Source organism: Talaromyces proteolyticus (assembly GCF_021365285.1).
Source record: "Talaromyces proteolyticus strain PMI_201 chromosome Unknown BGW36scaffold_13, whole genome shotgun sequence".
Lineage (NCBI taxonomy): Eukaryota > Fungi > Ascomycota > Eurotiomycetes > Eurotiales > Trichocomaceae > Talaromyces > Talaromyces proteolyticus.
The window spans coordinates 318,728-335,752 of record NW_025764289.1 but is presented as its reverse complement, the minus strand read 5'-3'; the positions used below and the strand labels follow the sequence as shown (position 1 = coordinate 335,752).

Below are 17,025 nucleotides of genomic sequence, written 5' to 3'. Positions count from 1 at the left end.
TGAAATTATTAGAAGGGTTTAAAAGTATATGTTTATTTCTTTTATACTCGTCCATTAATCATGACCAGAAGTGGATCTGTTTATTTTTTTATAATAAATAGATGGAGTCAGCTATTGGGATTCTCTATCATTGTGTGATATAATCAATAGGGTCTTCAATGGAGACAAACGGCCATCTCCAATGCAATCGGACAAAGGATTATAGAGAATGTATTATCTATTTATACATTTATCCAACTCTCCTATTCACGACTTGAAAACTGCTTATTGTCAGTCCAATACGCATATCATATTCTAATAATTCTTAAAGTCTGACTATATCTCAGAATACAATGAATCGGATATAGTACAATGATGAAGTACTCAAATGCTATTGTCAAGATGCTGAAGACATGATACAGCTTCGATTGTAGTTAAAAAACTTGCCATGGTTTTGGAAAACATTGTGAATAATGGTATAAATATAATGGCATATAAAACATGACCTATGGGGCGACCCTTTCTTTGTGTGTGCACCACCCCCGCCTTTCAATATCATTACAATACCACTCCCTCGTACCTCCGTTCTATCAGTTAATCCAGCTGGGGGCGTTGGATTTCTCTTTCCATTCAACATTCCTTTAATTTCTCATGCCATAGAAGAATGTGCCACAGTTGCTTTATAAATGCAAGTGGCTAGGATGCATACCCTAGGCAATCTGTCCCTCGAACTCGTATTGGTTATTGTAGATTATCTGAATAGCGAGCGTGATACTAACGTACTTGCCTAAGTAAACTGTCGTTTCTATAATATCTTGAACAAATTCTTATATTGACAAAATGTTCTGCATTACAAAATGAGCGCCCTTAGGTAGGCTGTAAACATCACAAAGCTGAAGCTTCACCATGATTTGGATTAGTAATGATAATTAGTATTAATCCTCGCAGATCAAGAGTGATCGCTCCTATTTGAATTTAGACGCAACTTCGAATTCATACAGTTCCACAAAAACCTCTCTATTCTATATTAACTAGAATTAATAGACGAATACGTATAATACTTCGGCGGCTACAATCTATATCCACGGCCGTTCATCGGCTCAGATGCGGATGGAGGCATGGCCCAATAAAGTGTTGCCAATAACCGCCCGCACTGTGCCAAGCACACTCTGATTGGATGATGGTCCGTTTCAGATAGCCACTGTGTTCCAGAAATAGCTTTCAATCTAGCCCGGGTTGGAATCATCATGCAAGGCTCAGCAATAACACCTGAACCCTATCTTACAGAGGTGATATTGAGGATCATTTTCAACTAATTTCATGTCATTGGTGCGACATAGCCGGCCGCCTTTAAGCTGAGACTCGCTCTTCCTTACTCGTGGCTAGAATGTTGTTCAAGAATTTCTATCTCTTGCTTGGCACACATCACCAGCAAATCTATGACAAATTTCTAGATTGTGCCTTTTTAAGTAATTTTTTCAATGGGAGAAGATTGCATCCTCGCATGATGATAAGTGCTCTCCGGTTAATCCTGGCAACGACCGCAATCATTTGGTTACTGAATCTGGTATTCCACATCTGTACGTATTATTCTCTCTTTCTGCTCAGTTTAGGTTAGCGGTTAGGACTGAATTGATTCTTAGCGAGTATCTATGTACCTGGAGCGCGCCAACACCTCCAGCCAAAAATTGGCAAGGTGACGATGATCTATGGCGACAGCAGTCCAATATACGAGCGCGTCCTGAGAACCCACGTGGAACATAGCCGTCGACTAGGCTATCCTCTGTTTGTGTTGCGTAGATCTATTCTGGACGGAGGTTGGAATAAGAACGCCATTCTTCTGTCAATTCTATTACAGGAGCTCGAAAAACCGCTAGACGAGCAACTGGAATGGCTATTGTGAGTTTATAAAAAGTTTTCTCACTCCCAGAAATCTTTCCTCTTGATTTTGAGCCAATATAAAAATTAATAAGGATTTCAATCAGTTGGTTTGACAGCGACATGGTGCTTATGAATCCAAACATGCCATTAGAGACCTTTCTACCTCCTCCTCATGTTGCCGATGTTCACATGCTGTTGACATATGACTGGAATGGAATGAACAATGGTGCATTTCCAATCCGCGTGCATCCCTGGTCGATCGAGTTACTCTCAGCTGCTATAGCGTTTCCGATCATGGATCGGGCGACTGCTGAGCAAGAGGTTTTGCTAAGTGACCAGTCAGTGCTGGGTCATATTCTGGATGAAAATCATTATTTCTCCCAGTCAGTTGAGTATTGCCCTCTTCGATGGTTCAATGCATACATGTCCCTTCCAAATGGAGAACTCGATCCGGACACTCCTGAACATCTCCAAGTTCACCCGGGTGATCTTCTTGTTCACTTCCCGGGAACACCTCGTGATGCTTTGAATGAAACCATGCAACCATATCTTGAAATAGCAGAATCGCATTTGCCTAAATGGGAACTGTCTGTCGAACATACTGGCCATATAAAAGAGACGCAGGCGTTTTGGAAGAGTGTTCGTCCATCAGATCATTGATTGGAAACGTTTAACGCAGAATAATCTCCTGTATATGTTCGAAGCCACCGCATTCTCTCCTTCAAGTCAGCTATCAGCTACCAGAACTGGTGCTGCCCTTTTCGGTGGTTCTGACACCTAAAGGTAGATTATACTTGTTTAAAGACCTTACCCTGCTATAAGCTATGAAGGTCTCGTTTTATGGGCGCTAGGAGGTCTTATAGGGGCTTAAACATCTAATTCCCTCCACTACCTGCTTTATACTATTATTTACATTTTAATGGACTAATCAATTCCTCACCCCAGTCTGTTCATATGCACAGGGTGATTTAGGGACCTCATAGGGGCTAATAGGATTCTAGCCTCCCTCCTAGAAGCTAAATATGTCGGTATTATCTACGAAAAATAAGCTGTCTAGTGCTGTTATTCTTTTTTTAGTGTCTTTTTATGCCCTCTTCCTCCTTTATTGCCTCTTTATGGTTGCTGCCGCTGTCTGTAGTGGAGTAATAGGTGTGCTATAGTCTGTCGTCTCTGAGACATCTTACACTGGAGGGTATTGCGCCTTCCAATTTGGTGTAAATATGCTGTCAGTGAGGTAAATTTAGTCTTGAACTAATATAGGTGCTGTGTTATGGCCTTAAGGGCCTTGGCTGCTTTGAGATTAATATATGATTCTCAAGACATATAATAGTGCTGGTGGTCTCTCTTTTAATTCCTATGGTAAGTACTTTAGTAAGCTATACTACGTGTTAAGCTTCTAAGGTCTTTATATAGGTCTAATGAATATGGATAATGGATATATCTGGATATTTGCTGTTTAAAGACCATTTTATAATATGATTAACGGCTTTATTAGCTTTCTTCTTTCTAGGAATCTTTCTATATCTGGATATATAATCGATAGTGGTTTACCAGCCTCTGTCTAGTAGGAATTTGACTAGATTGTACGCCTGTAGTGTTAGGCCTTAGTCTTTTCTAGGTATGTCATGCCGCAGGTGGCTTATGGTGATACATGAGTCTAGGAATACTTTAATTAGATTAGGAGGATCTCCATTAAGTGTTTACTCAAAGGCTTCCACTATATTCACCAAGTTAGTATTAAATACTTTCTTACTTTGTCTTAGCGGCACTTACCTTGTTTTTAAGGTATATAGGGGGGTTTATAGGTTATCCTTATTTTTATATATGTGTTTTCTAGGTAGAAGCTGTTTTATTAGAGCCTTATGTCTATGTAGCTGCTTAGGGCTTTTTGTAGTATCCTATCGACAGATCTCTGAGGATGCCCTAAGCTGAGCCACTTGTTTACTACCGCCATCGCGCCTGAATGATACGCCTGTCAGAGCACAACTACCGCCATATACAGAAGAATTACCATGAAGTCACCAAGGGAGCCTCTTTTGGTGACGTGGTAATTTCTTGTTATTTTGGTTCCGACAGTACCCGTGTCCCGGGTACCAATTCCGGTAAGTGACATTTTAGCTAATTAAATTCTGTTGAATTGTATGCAGAAATACATGCGAAGGCTCCATGTACTTTTTTGATGATGATGCATGACGACGATGAAGATGATGCGTGACGACAATGCTATGCAACTAGCATTGCCGATTGATGTCTTTTTAATTCATACATATAGATAGGAATCCCTCTTAATCAATATTGTCTCCTTTTATTCTGCATCACGGGAAGCTTTATAGGACTATCAAAAAACCCAAGGAAAAAGAGAGAGAGAGAGAATACAGTGAGAGAGAACTATACGATGGATCCTGATTATGACGACCCTTTTCGATGCTGTATTTGTGGGGCATGGCTAAATGGAGAGCGGGATAGAATTCTGGCTAATGGAAGGAGTGTACCGCACAAATTTTCATGGAGAATCAGGTGCAGCGTTGAGGATTTTAACCAGATTGTTTTCAGAAATCGAGAAGTATGGGGAACCTTTATTCGTTCAAGTAAGTTGATAAGTCCTAAGTCAAGCCACGAATGGGCCGCCGCTTTAATTCCTCAAGATCTGAAATGAGGAATGAATGTATGGGGTTGAAAAATACTGATTAGAGAAAAACAGTTATTGTTACGTTAGATAATAGTCGTCCTCTCTACCAGCTATCAGGAATTGCGCAGTTTGACTATTCTAATCACATCATAGTTCCCAAGGACAGAAACTTAGCGGTTCTAGGATATCCTTGCCTGGGAGGTCGATCATGCAAGTTTGTGAAGATTGAAGTAGACGAATTGGTAGTTGGATACTCACGTGGACACTTGATTCACGCTCGTTGTTGGGACTTGATTGAGAGACTCTTTGGCTGTGAAGCAGAGAAAAATCTCAAAATTCTACTGGATATTTTCCAGGAAAGGCGGCATAATCAGGATGGTAAGATGTACGAGGCTGCCTGCTATGATTTTCTACGAGAAGACCGAAAGAACTCTATAGTCTATCATGACCCGGTTAAAATCCTCCCTCTCCGCGCAGTCATTGAGGAAAGTGCTCAGCGCCCATACAGAGAAAAGTTTGGTTGCGAGACTCTCAAACCACGTCCGATATTCCTTGATATAAAACATACGGCAATCTCAGACATTTTACCTTGTGAGATTCAGTGCATGATCCTGGATCTAATGAATTACAAGGAAATCCCCCAATTACTCCGAGCGTTTGGATGGGTTCTGTCTAACTCTTACTGGTATAGACGATTTCCTGAAGACCTGGTATTTGAAGCTGATGACATAATGGAAAGTAATGCTGAGATTGATTGGCAATTCCTTACTCTTGGAGTAGAGAAACTCCTTCAATGCTCCTTTGGGCTTTTAAATCGGCGTCGATTGCTCACAGTTTTGAGACAAGCGAGGGATTTATTCTTTAAAGAAGTGGCCAAACAACACCATTAGCGAATGCCAAGACAATCTCTTAATACAATGGATTCAAATATTCTGTATAATTTTATAAACGCGATTTCGAACCAATTTGAGTAGTTTCGTGGCGACGAGACGTATCTCCAAGATGGAGACTGACTTGCCGACGCATTGAAACGTTTAGCGTAATCATCAGCTGAATTCCCAGCTCCTATGACAGCTACCAGGCTGTTGGCCCTCCGTTGATCATTTCCTACGCTCAAATTGGGAGCAGGTTAATCCCTCTCTCTGTCGTGGCTGATAACGTTGATGGGCTCACCCAAGCCATCTGCGGCCGGTATCATTGGTTATGGAGCCGATGTGAGTGGCACTTCATTTAAAGCGCAACAGAACATCGGTGTTCTCAATTCAGTAAATCCAGAGTCTAGGAAGAGTATGATCAGTCTCACAGTTGGAACGTGAGTCTTCAATTTATATCCAAACACCAAACGATAGAATGATACTAACACAAAAGTCAGACCCTGGAATAACACCAACTGGAACCTAGATATAAAAAACCAAGTGTTGATGACTGATACTCACATTCTAGCCTTGGCGAATTGCTTCCAGCAGGTGGCTCTTCTTATCTTAAAGAGAGCAACTTTCGCGAACTGGATTGGCAACGAGTTTTTATGGGACCAACTATGAGCCTTTGCTGGATATGAAAACTAAGTACGACCCAAACAGTGTTTTCTGAGGCCAGGCAGCGGTGGGAAGTGAGAATTGATCCTAAACATGACAAGAGGCTTTTGCCGAGTTGACTAATTATGAGTTACTTTTTACCCGAGAGAAAGAGAGAGAGAGCTACTAGTATAGCTAAGTGTTTATAGTTCGATCAAGTAATGACCAGGTAATTGTATTAACGATAGTAGATAATTGAATGAAACTTCGTGTCTTGAAAAAGAACGGTCACTTCCCTTTATTATGATATGAGGACTAAGCAACGCTATCAAACTGAAGCAGAGAAAGGTAAAAGTTACTTAGGAAGCTAATCTCGCAGACCCATCTGGCAGCTTCTCCTGTCCACATCCGGCGACAACTATCTTGTCCTGCCAACTCACAGAGACCTTGTCGGCGTTGAGGAGCGGTGGGTGCGCTATTGGAACGGTTACTAGACGCGGCTCTAGCCCTAACCCTAAGAGAGTGATAGAAAAATAGAAATAATCTCAAAGCCTGATATAACTCGGCGTGAGAAGTAAAATGGATGAAAGCATGATATTTCAGTAAATTGCCGTCCGTGATATCACTGAAAATCCTGGATATCTAGTTTATTGTACAATTTCTGTAGCCAGGTCGTCGGGCCAGTAAGGCTGATCGACTCCGTTGCCTCTTGTACCAACATTATAGCCTAATTCCACGGTCCCTTTCGGAAATCTAAGCACAGGTTTCACAGTCCTTATCTTGAGACCAAGTGCCTTGGTTTCTCGCATTTCGAAAAAGTCGAGATTGAACATGCCTTCTTTTTGGAACATCTCCATATAATGTGGAAGTGTGTAATTCATGCTGTGGAAATGGCGAAACACTCGTCGCCCGTTGCGAGTCCAGACCTCCTCCCATACGTCGGGGGAATACTCGCCGACTTGTTCGACCAGCCAACTATTATAGTAATTCAAGGCAGTGTCGATAAGGTAGGATCCTCCTTGCTGCTCTTGTGACATGAGCGCCTGAAGAGTTGCACAAGTTCCCGCGATTCCTGTACAATAGTCTGAATTAGGAAGGACCGGTGTCACTGCTTCGTTATTGCCCATGGCCCGCCCAAATCCTATAGATACACCTGAGCAAGCATCGCTGATGGGTTGCCAGCCAGCCCTATGCGACCATGGGCCTACCCATCCAAAGCAACACTCGCGGACGTAGATAAAACCTCTACCCCGCTCTCTCCCTAGCTTGAAGATGTCTTCAAAGCCGGCCCCGTACTTGTCGAGTACACCTGGCCTGTATCCATTGATAATGACATCAGCACCCAAAACTAAGTCGCGAAACCTTGCTTGATCCGCCTCTGTTCGGAGATCGAGATGACAGTTCCATTTTCCCCAGTTTAAATCCGGATGCAGACCAGAGAAATCTGCGATATGCGGCCCTGTCACTCTCATTACACTGGCACCTAGCTCTGCTAGGCCACGTCCGATTGATGGACCGGCAACAATTCTTGTCAGGTCCACAACTTTCAAGCCAGCTAGTGGTCGCCGCACCGATGTTGACTCCGTCTTTTGCCACCAACCAGGCTTTTGTAACGAGTCAGGATAGTAGTGTATTTGGTACAAGCCTATCCCAGCATGGGCCTTCCCCTGTTCAGTTTTCCCATATTCACCTGGTGCGAAGCATATTGTAGAGGCCTGCCGGAACTCATCAGCGAGGATATGGTCCCATTCGGTTGCATCTTTCTCCGCCATCTTTGATACGAAAGGAGGCCATGCAGCCTCATTTGAATCTAGCTCCGGTCTGTCGCGAGGTAGTCCTAATGCTCTAAGAGACGGGTCCGGATTCAAACTAGCATGTAGGTGGAAGAATCTCCCATCACGACACTGATAAATGTTGGTGACGGCTTTGCGGTACAAGGACGAGACCTGTTGATGAAGATCCCAACTGGGGAAATACTGTGAATACTTGGAATTGAGCTCGCGAAGCTCTGTTGGCATGATTGGACTATCTGGGGCTGCGGGGTTCACTTCCTGGATAAGGCACGACATCAAGAACAGTTGAGCGTGATCGGTGTTAATTACCACCTCCTGATGCGTAAGGCCATATTTGCGGCTAAGTAAAACGTTGAGTAGTATTGCCTCAAGCCCTTTTAGAGCACTAACACTTTCTGCAAATCGCCAATTGATAGCCATTCTTGGCTCGTCATGGCCTTCGAATTTGACCAGATCAAGCATGTCTCGGCATTCTGGGGGGAGATCTTGGTGAGATGGGTGATCGAGAATGGCATTCTTGAGCACCCTTCTGGACTCGGCTGGGACAGAGTATGAAGACATGGGTCAATCAATGGATTGCTTGTTGGGAATAATAATTTCGATATTTACTCCGAATTATACTATCTACTTTGAACTGGGTATAAGATACTATATGATAATTTTCTTATATCGGTCTATGTGTCTGTGTTGTATCTGTGTCTGAGTGGACAGTTCGGTGCCGCTCTCGGTGCCGGATTACGTATGTTAGTGACTTCACAAGTTCGGCGCCGACGAGTTAAAGTAAGAAATTGGAATTGGGACTAATAATGGAATCTATACCACGAAACATTATATGCAGTTCCGTCATTTAATATGGTATGTACTCTACTGTATTCCTTGGTTAGACGTTTTATTGTTGCATGTTGCGAGCCTCTAGTATATACATCATTCTCGACCCATTCATTGTTCTTAACCAACAATAATGTCTAGTTGGAAGGATCCTCAGCACTCGCTCAGATATGGCGAGCATAGTGATGCCGCTGGTGGAGTTCACGCGCATCGCTTCGACACCAATCTGAGTAACCAAGTCATTGGCGCAACTGGGCTTAATGCTCATCCCAGGCTTGCATCGATAATGCCCAACTTGATAAAGCATCTTCATGATTTCATGAGAGAGTCAAAAATAACAAGTGCCGAGCTAATGGCTGCCTTCGATTTGGTAAGATCTACTCCAGTCCATGCAAATAGAGTTCAAAGTCTAATAACTCTTCAATTAGCTAGCTTGGGCAGGCAAAATGACAGACGACAAGCGCCACGAGGTCCTTCTTGTTGGCGATGTGTTTGGACTAGAACCACTAGCAGATGATATTACCTATACTCTTGCTGCGGATGGATCCACAATCCCTACAGTCCTCGGCCCTTTTTGGCGGGCGAATGCGCCCATCCGCAACATGGGAGATAGCATCGTTTTTGGTATCGAATGCGGTGGCCATACTTATATGCACGGCCATATAGTTGACGCTCAAACACGAGAACCCATTGAAAATGCTGAACTCGATATTTGGGAAACGGCCCCCAATGGAAAATATGAGCAACAGGACCCTGATCAAGTAGATATGAATTTACGAGGCCGCTTTAGGACTGGTGCGGATGGCTCATATAACTTATATTGTCTGCGTCCAACGACTTATGCGATCCCGCAAGATGGCCCGGCTGGAAAGCTCCTTCAACTTCTAGACAGGCACCCGATGAGACCAGCGCACATACATTGCATAGTCACAGCCGCTGGCTATAAGCGACTGACTACGGAGCTTTTTGATAGGCAAGATGAGCACGTCCATAACGATGCCGTGTTTGCGGTGAAGGAAGACTTGATTGTGGACTTCTTGCCGAGAACCGGAGATCCAAAGGCACAATTTGATCTCGAGTACACTTTCAAGCTCGCACGTCTAAACCCCCAATCTTAGGTAATTGGTGCAAGAAACACAAGTCTAGGAATTATGATGTCTGGTATCTAGATCGGTGTCTTCACATGCCTTTTGTCAACTATAATAGCCTCGGCGTGTCTTTCCATTTATTCATGTCGTTATTGCCAAAGGCATTAGTATTATATTGTCAAAGAAAAAGGAGAGTGACCATTGGCTTATCTCGGTCATATATAAGTTTCCAATTCAATTCCCAGTGACAGATTTTTTCAGCATAGATTCATGAAATCATCGAAGCAGCTGCATGAAGTCGTTAGTAGTCAATTACCTAAGTCGTATAGTGAAATTCTTTTCAGGCAAACCTTCAATTCTTTTTTTAACATTACCAAGGCTGTCAGAAGTAACCGTTCTCCGAACTACTGGCACTTCCACATGACTGTGGGCTACTTATTAGAATCCAGAAGCAGTCATTATTTAATTAGTATATACGCGTGCAACTTGTGTGTTGGACAAATTGTGTATTGCTCTACGGTAAGATAATAAATGCGCCGCAGTCGCTACCATACACTTAATGGCTTATTCAATCCCACTCGCCTGGGTCAGCCGCCAGCTGACCGTTCTGTGACATCTTCATTAGCCCCTCCATCGTCCATGGCTCATAGCTATATCCTGGTGGAAGATTGGTGTTTTTGAAAGGTGCTCCGCTAGTAATGTGATTCAAGCATGCTTGCCAATTGTCATAGACGTACTGTTCGGGATCATGGTCACTCAGCCAGCGACCAATCGACTGGGCAGCAGCATATGGGTTCTTCTTCACATCTTCAAAGTCTCTTTCCCACTTCTCTCTATTTTTAAAACCATTCTTTTGAGCACAGGAAGTACGCTCGAACCTATTAAAGGAAGGTCAATGGCTTGTAGTCGAAGCGACGGAAGTTCGAAACATGGCATAGAAAAAGAATTTTTGGTCTTACCGTAGCTTGGTATGCATCCTTGTCGCAAGGGCTATATTGCTCTTGCCAGCAAGCCGAAGGGATGCAGCCAGCGATAGTCCATCCTCCATCGCTTGAGTAGCACCATTAGAAGAATTTGGTATGAACGAGTGCGCAGCGTCCCCTATTTTGACAATGCGCCCACCTGGAGAAGTCCAAATTGGGTCTGGGTCTCTCCAAGTGATCTTATAATCAATAACAGTGTTTGGTGGCGTCTGCTTTACCACCGCTAATACTTTCTCGTTCCACTCAAGGCCTGTCTGCTCTAGAGACTTTAGCGCATCTGAAGCGTTCAGGCGAGTAGACCAAGTCTCTTCAGCTTGCCCCTTATCCTGCAAAACTATTTAGTATCTAGCCTTGACGGCTCCAAAATCTAAAGGTAACTCACCTCATGAGTAAACAGCCATGTTGTAAGCTCGGGAGAAACCAAAATAATCATCTGGCCTTTAGGGCTAATGTATACTTGACAATAATCACAATCACCATCCTTGAGGGGATACTGTTGGGCAAGGAAGGGATCTTTGTGCAGAATTGTAGTGGGATAAGTGACTCTGTAGACCGACCAGCCACTGCTGATAGCTTTAACTTCATTTCCAATCGTAACTTTCCAAGCCTTGGATCCGATTCCGTCAGCGGCCACGATGATATCAGCTTCAAATCGTTCTCCACTATCGGTCATAGCGTATGCACGATTCTTTACATCAGACTCCACGTAGTCGACTACACGCTTTCCTAACTTAATAGGTATACCTAGCGAGGTGGCATAGTCATACAAAGCCCTGATCAGCTTTGGACGGCTCACAGGAACAGGTCTGTAGTGAGACTCCTCCGAAAGCTCAAAAGGCCCCCCTACAAATATGCCATCATAAGTAAATAAGGTCATAGCTGGTCGATAGATAATGCTACTATATGTCTTTGCCATGCCCGGCCATTTCTGAAATTGCTTTGTCACGGATGGTCCAATGCCAACGAAATCTCCTATTCCTCTGTCGTTAATCCTGTCTAAACTTTGTGATGAATGATGGAACACCTACCTAACTGGTCTATCTCGCTTTTGCTTTCGACTATCAGTGGGGAATGGCCTTGCCTGTAACATTCAATAGCAGCGTATAGCCCTCCTAGCCCTGCACCCACAATAAGTACGTCAATATGAGATGTTTGTTCGCGTTCCATCTTAGAGATCTCTATTACTGTCCCCAAAGCAAGGAACGAGGATTGTAGCGCTCAATATGTGTTGATTCGGTTATTAAAGGTTGTACGGCGCCGATTGCTGACAATTCCAGTTCCTGTCGTCACTTAAATTGGAGCCCGTGCCTTGGTTTCTCGGCGCCGAGATGTAACCTTATGGCAGTCTGCACAAGGGAACTACACATAAGAATCGAGCTTTTGCTTCGGCAGGCTTGGGTTGTTTCAATGGCACAAAGATGGCTACTTTTATCGACCCTACGACACAATATATGTGTAACATTATTCAGCAAGAATACTCTGCCTGCGATGTCAGTAGCTTGAAGCAAAAGGATAACAGAAGCAGAATTTAGTTAACAAGACATGTTCAGGTTTCAGATGCTCTGCTAAAACTGCATGTTCATGCTGCCGGCTTTCTTCCGGATATAGGTATATGATGCCTGCAGTATGATGAAGCATGCTGACCAGATCACCCCGCAAGTAGCACCACTGCTGGGATTCAATCAAATCTCTCGTCGAACAGTGGCTCCAGTGAGCACTCTGGCTCTAGTTCCAAAGAGTTGGACCGATTCATCCTCATTTCCTCAGCACCTTCCCAGAAAATCTAATATCCCCCAAGGGGAGAATTGGACAGACTATCCAAGTCCAGGCACAATTGTCTTAGTCCAGCAGCCGGGGAAGCATGTCTCCGCGATATTGGGAGATATAATGATCACGAGGCTACATCATCGAGGAGTTCTTGGTGTCGTAGCCGACGGCCGAATACGGGATGTAAAGTCCTGCACCAAAATCCGCAGAAACACAACTTTTCAGGTCTGGTCGAAAGGTGTGTCTGCTGCTGGCCCGTCTCTCGAGGCCAAGCCCTGGGCCATAGATGTCCCCCTAAAAATCGGAGAGACGTGGATTAAGCCTGGAGATTTCATATGCGCAGATGAGGAAGATCAAGTGATTGTAGTGATCCCTCGGGAGCACTTGCGGGCCGTCTATGAACTACTACCCACGTTAAAGAGAGCAAGCGACCGCGTCCTGGAAGATGTCGAGAGAGGATTGAGCCTTCCTGAGGCATTCGAGCGAAACCCCGACTTCTATAGCAACTACAAATGACGTTGAAATGAAATAAAAACTGCCTAAACATCAGATTTCTGCTGTAATTTGCTTAAACTAACTTAGCTGTCAGTGTTGGATTCGGTGAGCCAGCTTTGACACAGTCCTTCTTCTGCGAGGATGCAACATAAACTTGTATTCTCCTAAAGGCAAGGACTCCAGTCTGGCCTCCTTTAGGGCAGCTTTTATCTCATCGCCAAGTAATTATTTACTAGTAGCATTTATTAACTAGCTGGTACATGTATCTCAGATTTGACATTAGAAGGGATTAAGTAGGCCAGATGGGGGTCATTATATTGAGATAATTCATTTAGGGACCAGAAGTCGATCCTTCAATGAAGGTGTCTGTTCAATGTTGTTGAGATAATAATATCATCCACCAGCTCGGAGCAGAAAGGAGGGCTCAACGGAGCACAACTGTAGCAGTTAGCTCTGATTACAAATCGTTAATAATGTCGTCCCACAATCCTACCTGTTACAGAACGTAAGTTTTGTTACGCCCGCCAAATATGGCGTACCTGGGATGACAACCTAGGATGACTAACGATGTAGATTACGGATCAGGAACGCCACATGAAGTTCTCAAGATGGAGTTCCGGACTTGCATTACTAAATGCGGGGTTTGAAAGTAAATTCTGGGGGCGGGCTTACCCCAGCTGGTACACTAGTCTAGAGGATAAGCTCAGGATGATTGTTGTTGCAAAATTTTACGGGGAACAGATCCTCGCAGGCAATGTATTTCCTAAGCATCTCCATTATCAGCGTAGGCAAAGATATTGCGCAGCCTTAGTGAGAACTGGACGCTGTCATGACCACAATTGCTGATACAAGCCGAATGCGAAAGCCTCGAGCATGTATCCCTTGTCATGAGCGCAAGGTCAGATGCAACGCGAGCCATACCGGGTTACCTTGCACAAGATGTATTCAACATGAACGAGTTGCTGTGTGTGAACTAGTTCCGCTTCCCGACCGGTCTATTGCGTGAGTTGCATCAATTTCCTATTTGTAGGAGATTTGAAAGTCTGATTTAGACAAGGAGGCTTAAGGCACGCAAACGGCAGGCCAGTGACAGACGTATAGAACAGCAGCCTCCAGCTATCATCTCCAAGACAGCCTCTCAATCCGACCTTACAGATTTCGTTCCAGCAGCCTGTGGACTAGCACCAATTACGACATGTACTACACCGGAGCTCCGTGAACTATCTGTCAAGAGCAAGGGTAGAGACCAGGATACCAGCGGAGTGGCGGAAGAAGATTGTCAGCTGGAAACCTGCCTAAAAATGGCTCAAACTGAAGATGAACGCACAAATCTTACATTCGGTACATCTACGTCCCGTGTCCGTGAGATTTTTGCTTATCACGGAGGCATCGACCCTACTACAATCCTTGGTCAGGTTTTGAGCGACAAGAAACCACGCAGGTACATCAAAATCCCGCTACGTGAACCTCCCAATGTTGGAAACCAATCTGGAAGCTGCTTGGACATTAGATCAACGGCATATTTGCAAAGTATTGGAGCACTGGATATTCCTCCATCCTCCACATGGTATGTGCGCCCCCCACAATGGTATATCTCATTACACTCAACCACTGTGCAGTCAAAAACTTGTCCGGCTTTACTTCGAACGAGTATTTCCATATGTTCCAGTACTAGACCGTGTGTCTTTCATGAGAAAACTATCAGAGGGAACTTGCTCGATATTTCTGCTGCAGTGCATCTTAACAAGCGTCACGCCATATATGTCTATCGAGATGCTGTTGGAAGCCGGGTACTCAGACCGGACCCAAGCGCAGAGAGAACTCTTTTCAAAGGCCCAGCTGCTCTACGACCACGGCGCAGAGAGGTCTCAATTGCACCTCCTGCAAGGTTCTTTAGTGCTCACGGCCTCATATTTCTCATTCGGGTTGGATAAAGACTGCAGGTTCTGGTTAAGCAACGCTGTCCGACTTGCTACACAAATGGGCCTTCATCGGAAGCAAATCGTCGACCAGCTCGATGATGAAACCAAGAGATTATTTGTCAGAATCTTCTGGGCCATGTATTCTAGGGATGTCATCATGGTCATGGGTGGACGAGTCAACGTTCGTGCTCTAGATGAACGGTATATCGACATGGTTGAAGTTACTGAAGAGGACTGGGAATATGAGCCAGAACATCAACTGGCTCATTATGGGCTGTCTCCCGTTTCAGCACTTCAAAAATCATATCTCGTCCACAGCTCACGACTAGCCCGGATATGTAAACATTAAGAACTTACCGAGATTAGCAGTTGGCTAATTAGACGTCAGGTGCTCAGTATATCGAGCTATTTAGACGACCAGGCGAACCGCCGCCGAGAAACGCCTGCCGAAAGCTTGAGGAAAAGATATTTCACTGGAGAATAGGATTGCCTCCAGAGCTCCAATTTGAGACTGTGGATAATTGGTCACCTGAGAATGTGTGGGTTCTTCTTCTAAGAGCGATGGGGTACCGCTTGGAATGCTTTCTCTACAGAGACATGCGACTGCTGCTAAGATCTGAGTCGGATTCCCTCAGGAGCCCATTTTTGCAAAAACAACAAAGCGCCATGTTGGAGCTTGATTCCATCATTCATCGCATCATGCTGTATGACCTTGTAGGCTTCTTTCCGCTCTCCATGTATGCCATCTTTTCTTCTGTGAGCTTGCACACTCTAGCATTCTGTGAGCTGATGTGATCATCTAGGACCACATGCGCTTCCACTGTGATAGCCATGCATATTGAGTGCGCATTGAGCGCGTATTCTAGTGACACGCAACGGCAGTGGAGCCAGACAAGCATTCATAGTGGCCTTGCTTACCTTAGGGCAAGCTTACAGAACTGGGACAGTGTCAGGTGGTCCCTGCGCATGTTAGATGTCATCGTGTCCAGGTCGAGGCTATCTTTGGCTGCTCCAGAACATCGTAAGAAAGACTTGCCACCTGTGCGCAGCTGTCGGCGGGAGGAAGCCACTGGAGAAAATCAGACGGCGGGGTTGAGTACTACAAGGCAAGAAACGAGCCCAACACTTATCTTGGAGGAGCCTGACGCTGCCTGGGCCTCTATGCCAATAACTTCAATCTTTTCTGCAATGGAACCCGAGTTTACATTTGAGTCGATTCCACCGGATGTCTGTGAGAAACAGGGGTTTAGTGAAACGTTCGTCGAAGACGTACTCAGCTCGTGGGATTAGGTGAGCCAATTGTGGGTTTTTAATAGGGACTTACAATGATTAAGAAGTAACGTAGTCAACAGGGTCATGCAACGCACCAATGCAAGGGACTTTCCTTACTTGAACTTTAACTTCCTGGATAGCCTGATATATTGCCTTTCATGTTATTCCTTTAGTTTCTTGCTTGGCCGCTTTGTCTGATCTTTGGGCTTGCTTGGCTTCACTTTTTACAGCGTGCTCTGCCTTCTCCTATACTCGCTCCTCTTGTAATGCCTGATGTGCTGCAGCTCGCTGTTCGTTTTCTTAGCTGAATCTCGAGTTTTGTATTCACGAGCGATGGTGGTTTGCAGCCGATGGTTTTTAATAAATTGTATTTCCCGTTACTCTTCCGCCTGTTCAGGGTCTATTTGTCGCTGCTATACTAGCTCACTTGTGCTGGACTGAAAAGACTAGTTGACCACTATTCTCTTCGACATTAAAGACGTCTATATGGCTTCTCCCCATGTCCGGTTTTTATATGCTAGGTTGAGCGCAGTCAGTAGGTCCCGGTTTTTATATTATACAATCACATGTTTTGAGGACAGTCTCTCATCGGCGCGCGATAGCAAAGAAACTCGGGGATTTACTAGTCCTTCCTTGCGTAACTGGCGAGCGATTCGCTGAATCGCATGTAGAGAGCCTGGAGTCTTCATTGGCCCCGCTAATGATGTAGTTTGCGGGGGGAGTAATATCAGCATGGTGACAGATTTGGGACAATACAACCTTGAATCTAATTAGTAAGTTTATTATTCTGTTTGAAGTTTGATATCCAAATAAAATTTGCCATCAACTGGATTCGCGACTTATATGTCATTATAGAAATTCTAGAAAATATAAA

At 44.4% G+C, this 17,025-nt stretch overlaps 8 protein-coding genes across 8 annotated transcripts; 6 read left to right on the top strand and 2 right to left on the bottom strand.

Annotated features, from left to right (window-relative positions):
* Positions 1-1,486: 1,486 nt before the first annotated feature.
* Positions 1,487-2,520, top strand: BGW36DRAFT_400990 (uncharacterized protein; the record flags this gene model as incomplete). The annotated part of the gene is made up of 3 exons (XM_046218696.1): positions 1,487-1,559; positions 1,644-1,878; positions 1,965-2,520. The coding sequence occupies 3 exons, from the start codon at positions 1,487-1,489 to the stop codon at positions 2,518-2,520; spliced, it is 864 nt and encodes a 287-aa protein (XP_046066755.1).
* Positions 2,521-4,255: 1,735 nt separating this feature from the next.
* Positions 4,256-5,379, top strand: BGW36DRAFT_364129 (uncharacterized protein; the record flags this gene model as incomplete). The annotated part of the gene is made up of 2 exons (XM_046214528.1): positions 4,256-4,448; positions 4,562-5,379. The coding sequence occupies 2 exons, from the start codon at positions 4,256-4,258 to the stop codon at positions 5,377-5,379; spliced, it is 1,011 nt and encodes a 336-aa protein (XP_046066754.1).
* Positions 5,380-5,652: 273 nt separating this feature from the next.
* On the top strand, positions 5,653-6,030 carry BGW36DRAFT_432355 (uncharacterized protein; the record flags this gene model as incomplete). Its single annotated transcript, XM_046221125.1, has 2 exons — positions 5,653-5,801; positions 5,862-6,030. 2 exons carry the CDS (start codon positions 5,653-5,655, stop codon positions 6,028-6,030), a joined length of 318 nt encoding a protein of 105 aa, XP_046066753.1.
* A 620-nt stretch (positions 6,031-6,650) lies between these two features.
* BGW36DRAFT_305926 (alpha-methylacyl-CoA racemase) lies at positions 6,651-8,357 on the bottom strand (the record flags this gene model as incomplete). The annotated part of the gene is made up of 1 exon (XM_046212106.1): positions 6,651-8,357. One exon carries the CDS (start codon positions 8,355-8,357, stop codon positions 6,651-6,653), a length of 1,707 nt encoding a protein of 568 aa, XP_046066752.1.
* Positions 8,358-8,757: 400 nt separating this feature from the next.
* Positions 8,758-9,742, top strand: BGW36DRAFT_306036 (putative catechol dioxygenase; the record flags this gene model as incomplete). The annotated part of the gene is made up of 2 exons (XM_046212116.1): positions 8,758-8,994; positions 9,053-9,742. The coding sequence occupies 2 exons, from the start codon at positions 8,758-8,760 to the stop codon at positions 9,740-9,742; spliced, it is 927 nt and encodes a 308-aa protein (XP_046066751.1).
* A 538-nt stretch (positions 9,743-10,280) lies between these two features.
* On the bottom strand, positions 10,281-11,862 carry BGW36DRAFT_432352 (uncharacterized protein; the record flags this gene model as incomplete). The annotated part of the gene is made up of 4 exons (XM_046221124.1): positions 10,281-10,590; positions 10,672-11,021; positions 11,078-11,667; positions 11,724-11,862. The coding sequence occupies 4 exons, from the start codon at positions 11,860-11,862 to the stop codon at positions 10,281-10,283; spliced, it is 1,389 nt and encodes a 462-aa protein (XP_046066750.1).
* Positions 11,863-12,113: 251 nt separating this feature from the next.
* On the top strand, positions 12,114-12,978 carry BGW36DRAFT_432351 (ribonuclease E inhibitor RraA/Dimethylmenaquinone methyltransferase; the record flags this gene model as incomplete). Its single annotated transcript, XM_046221123.1, has 3 exons — positions 12,114-12,185; positions 12,246-12,303; positions 12,356-12,978. The coding sequence occupies 3 exons, from the start codon at positions 12,114-12,116 to the stop codon at positions 12,976-12,978; spliced, it is 753 nt and encodes a 250-aa protein (XP_046066749.1).
* An 808-nt stretch (positions 12,979-13,786) lies between these two features.
* On the top strand, positions 13,787-16,169 carry BGW36DRAFT_465466 (uncharacterized protein; the record flags this gene model as incomplete). Its single annotated transcript, XM_046222296.1, has 5 exons — positions 13,787-13,959; positions 14,015-14,524; positions 14,577-15,217; positions 15,268-15,616; positions 15,683-16,169. The coding sequence occupies 5 exons, from the start codon at positions 13,787-13,789 to the stop codon at positions 16,167-16,169; spliced, it is 2,160 nt and encodes a 719-aa protein (XP_046066748.1).
* Positions 16,170-17,025: the final 856 nt, after the last annotated feature.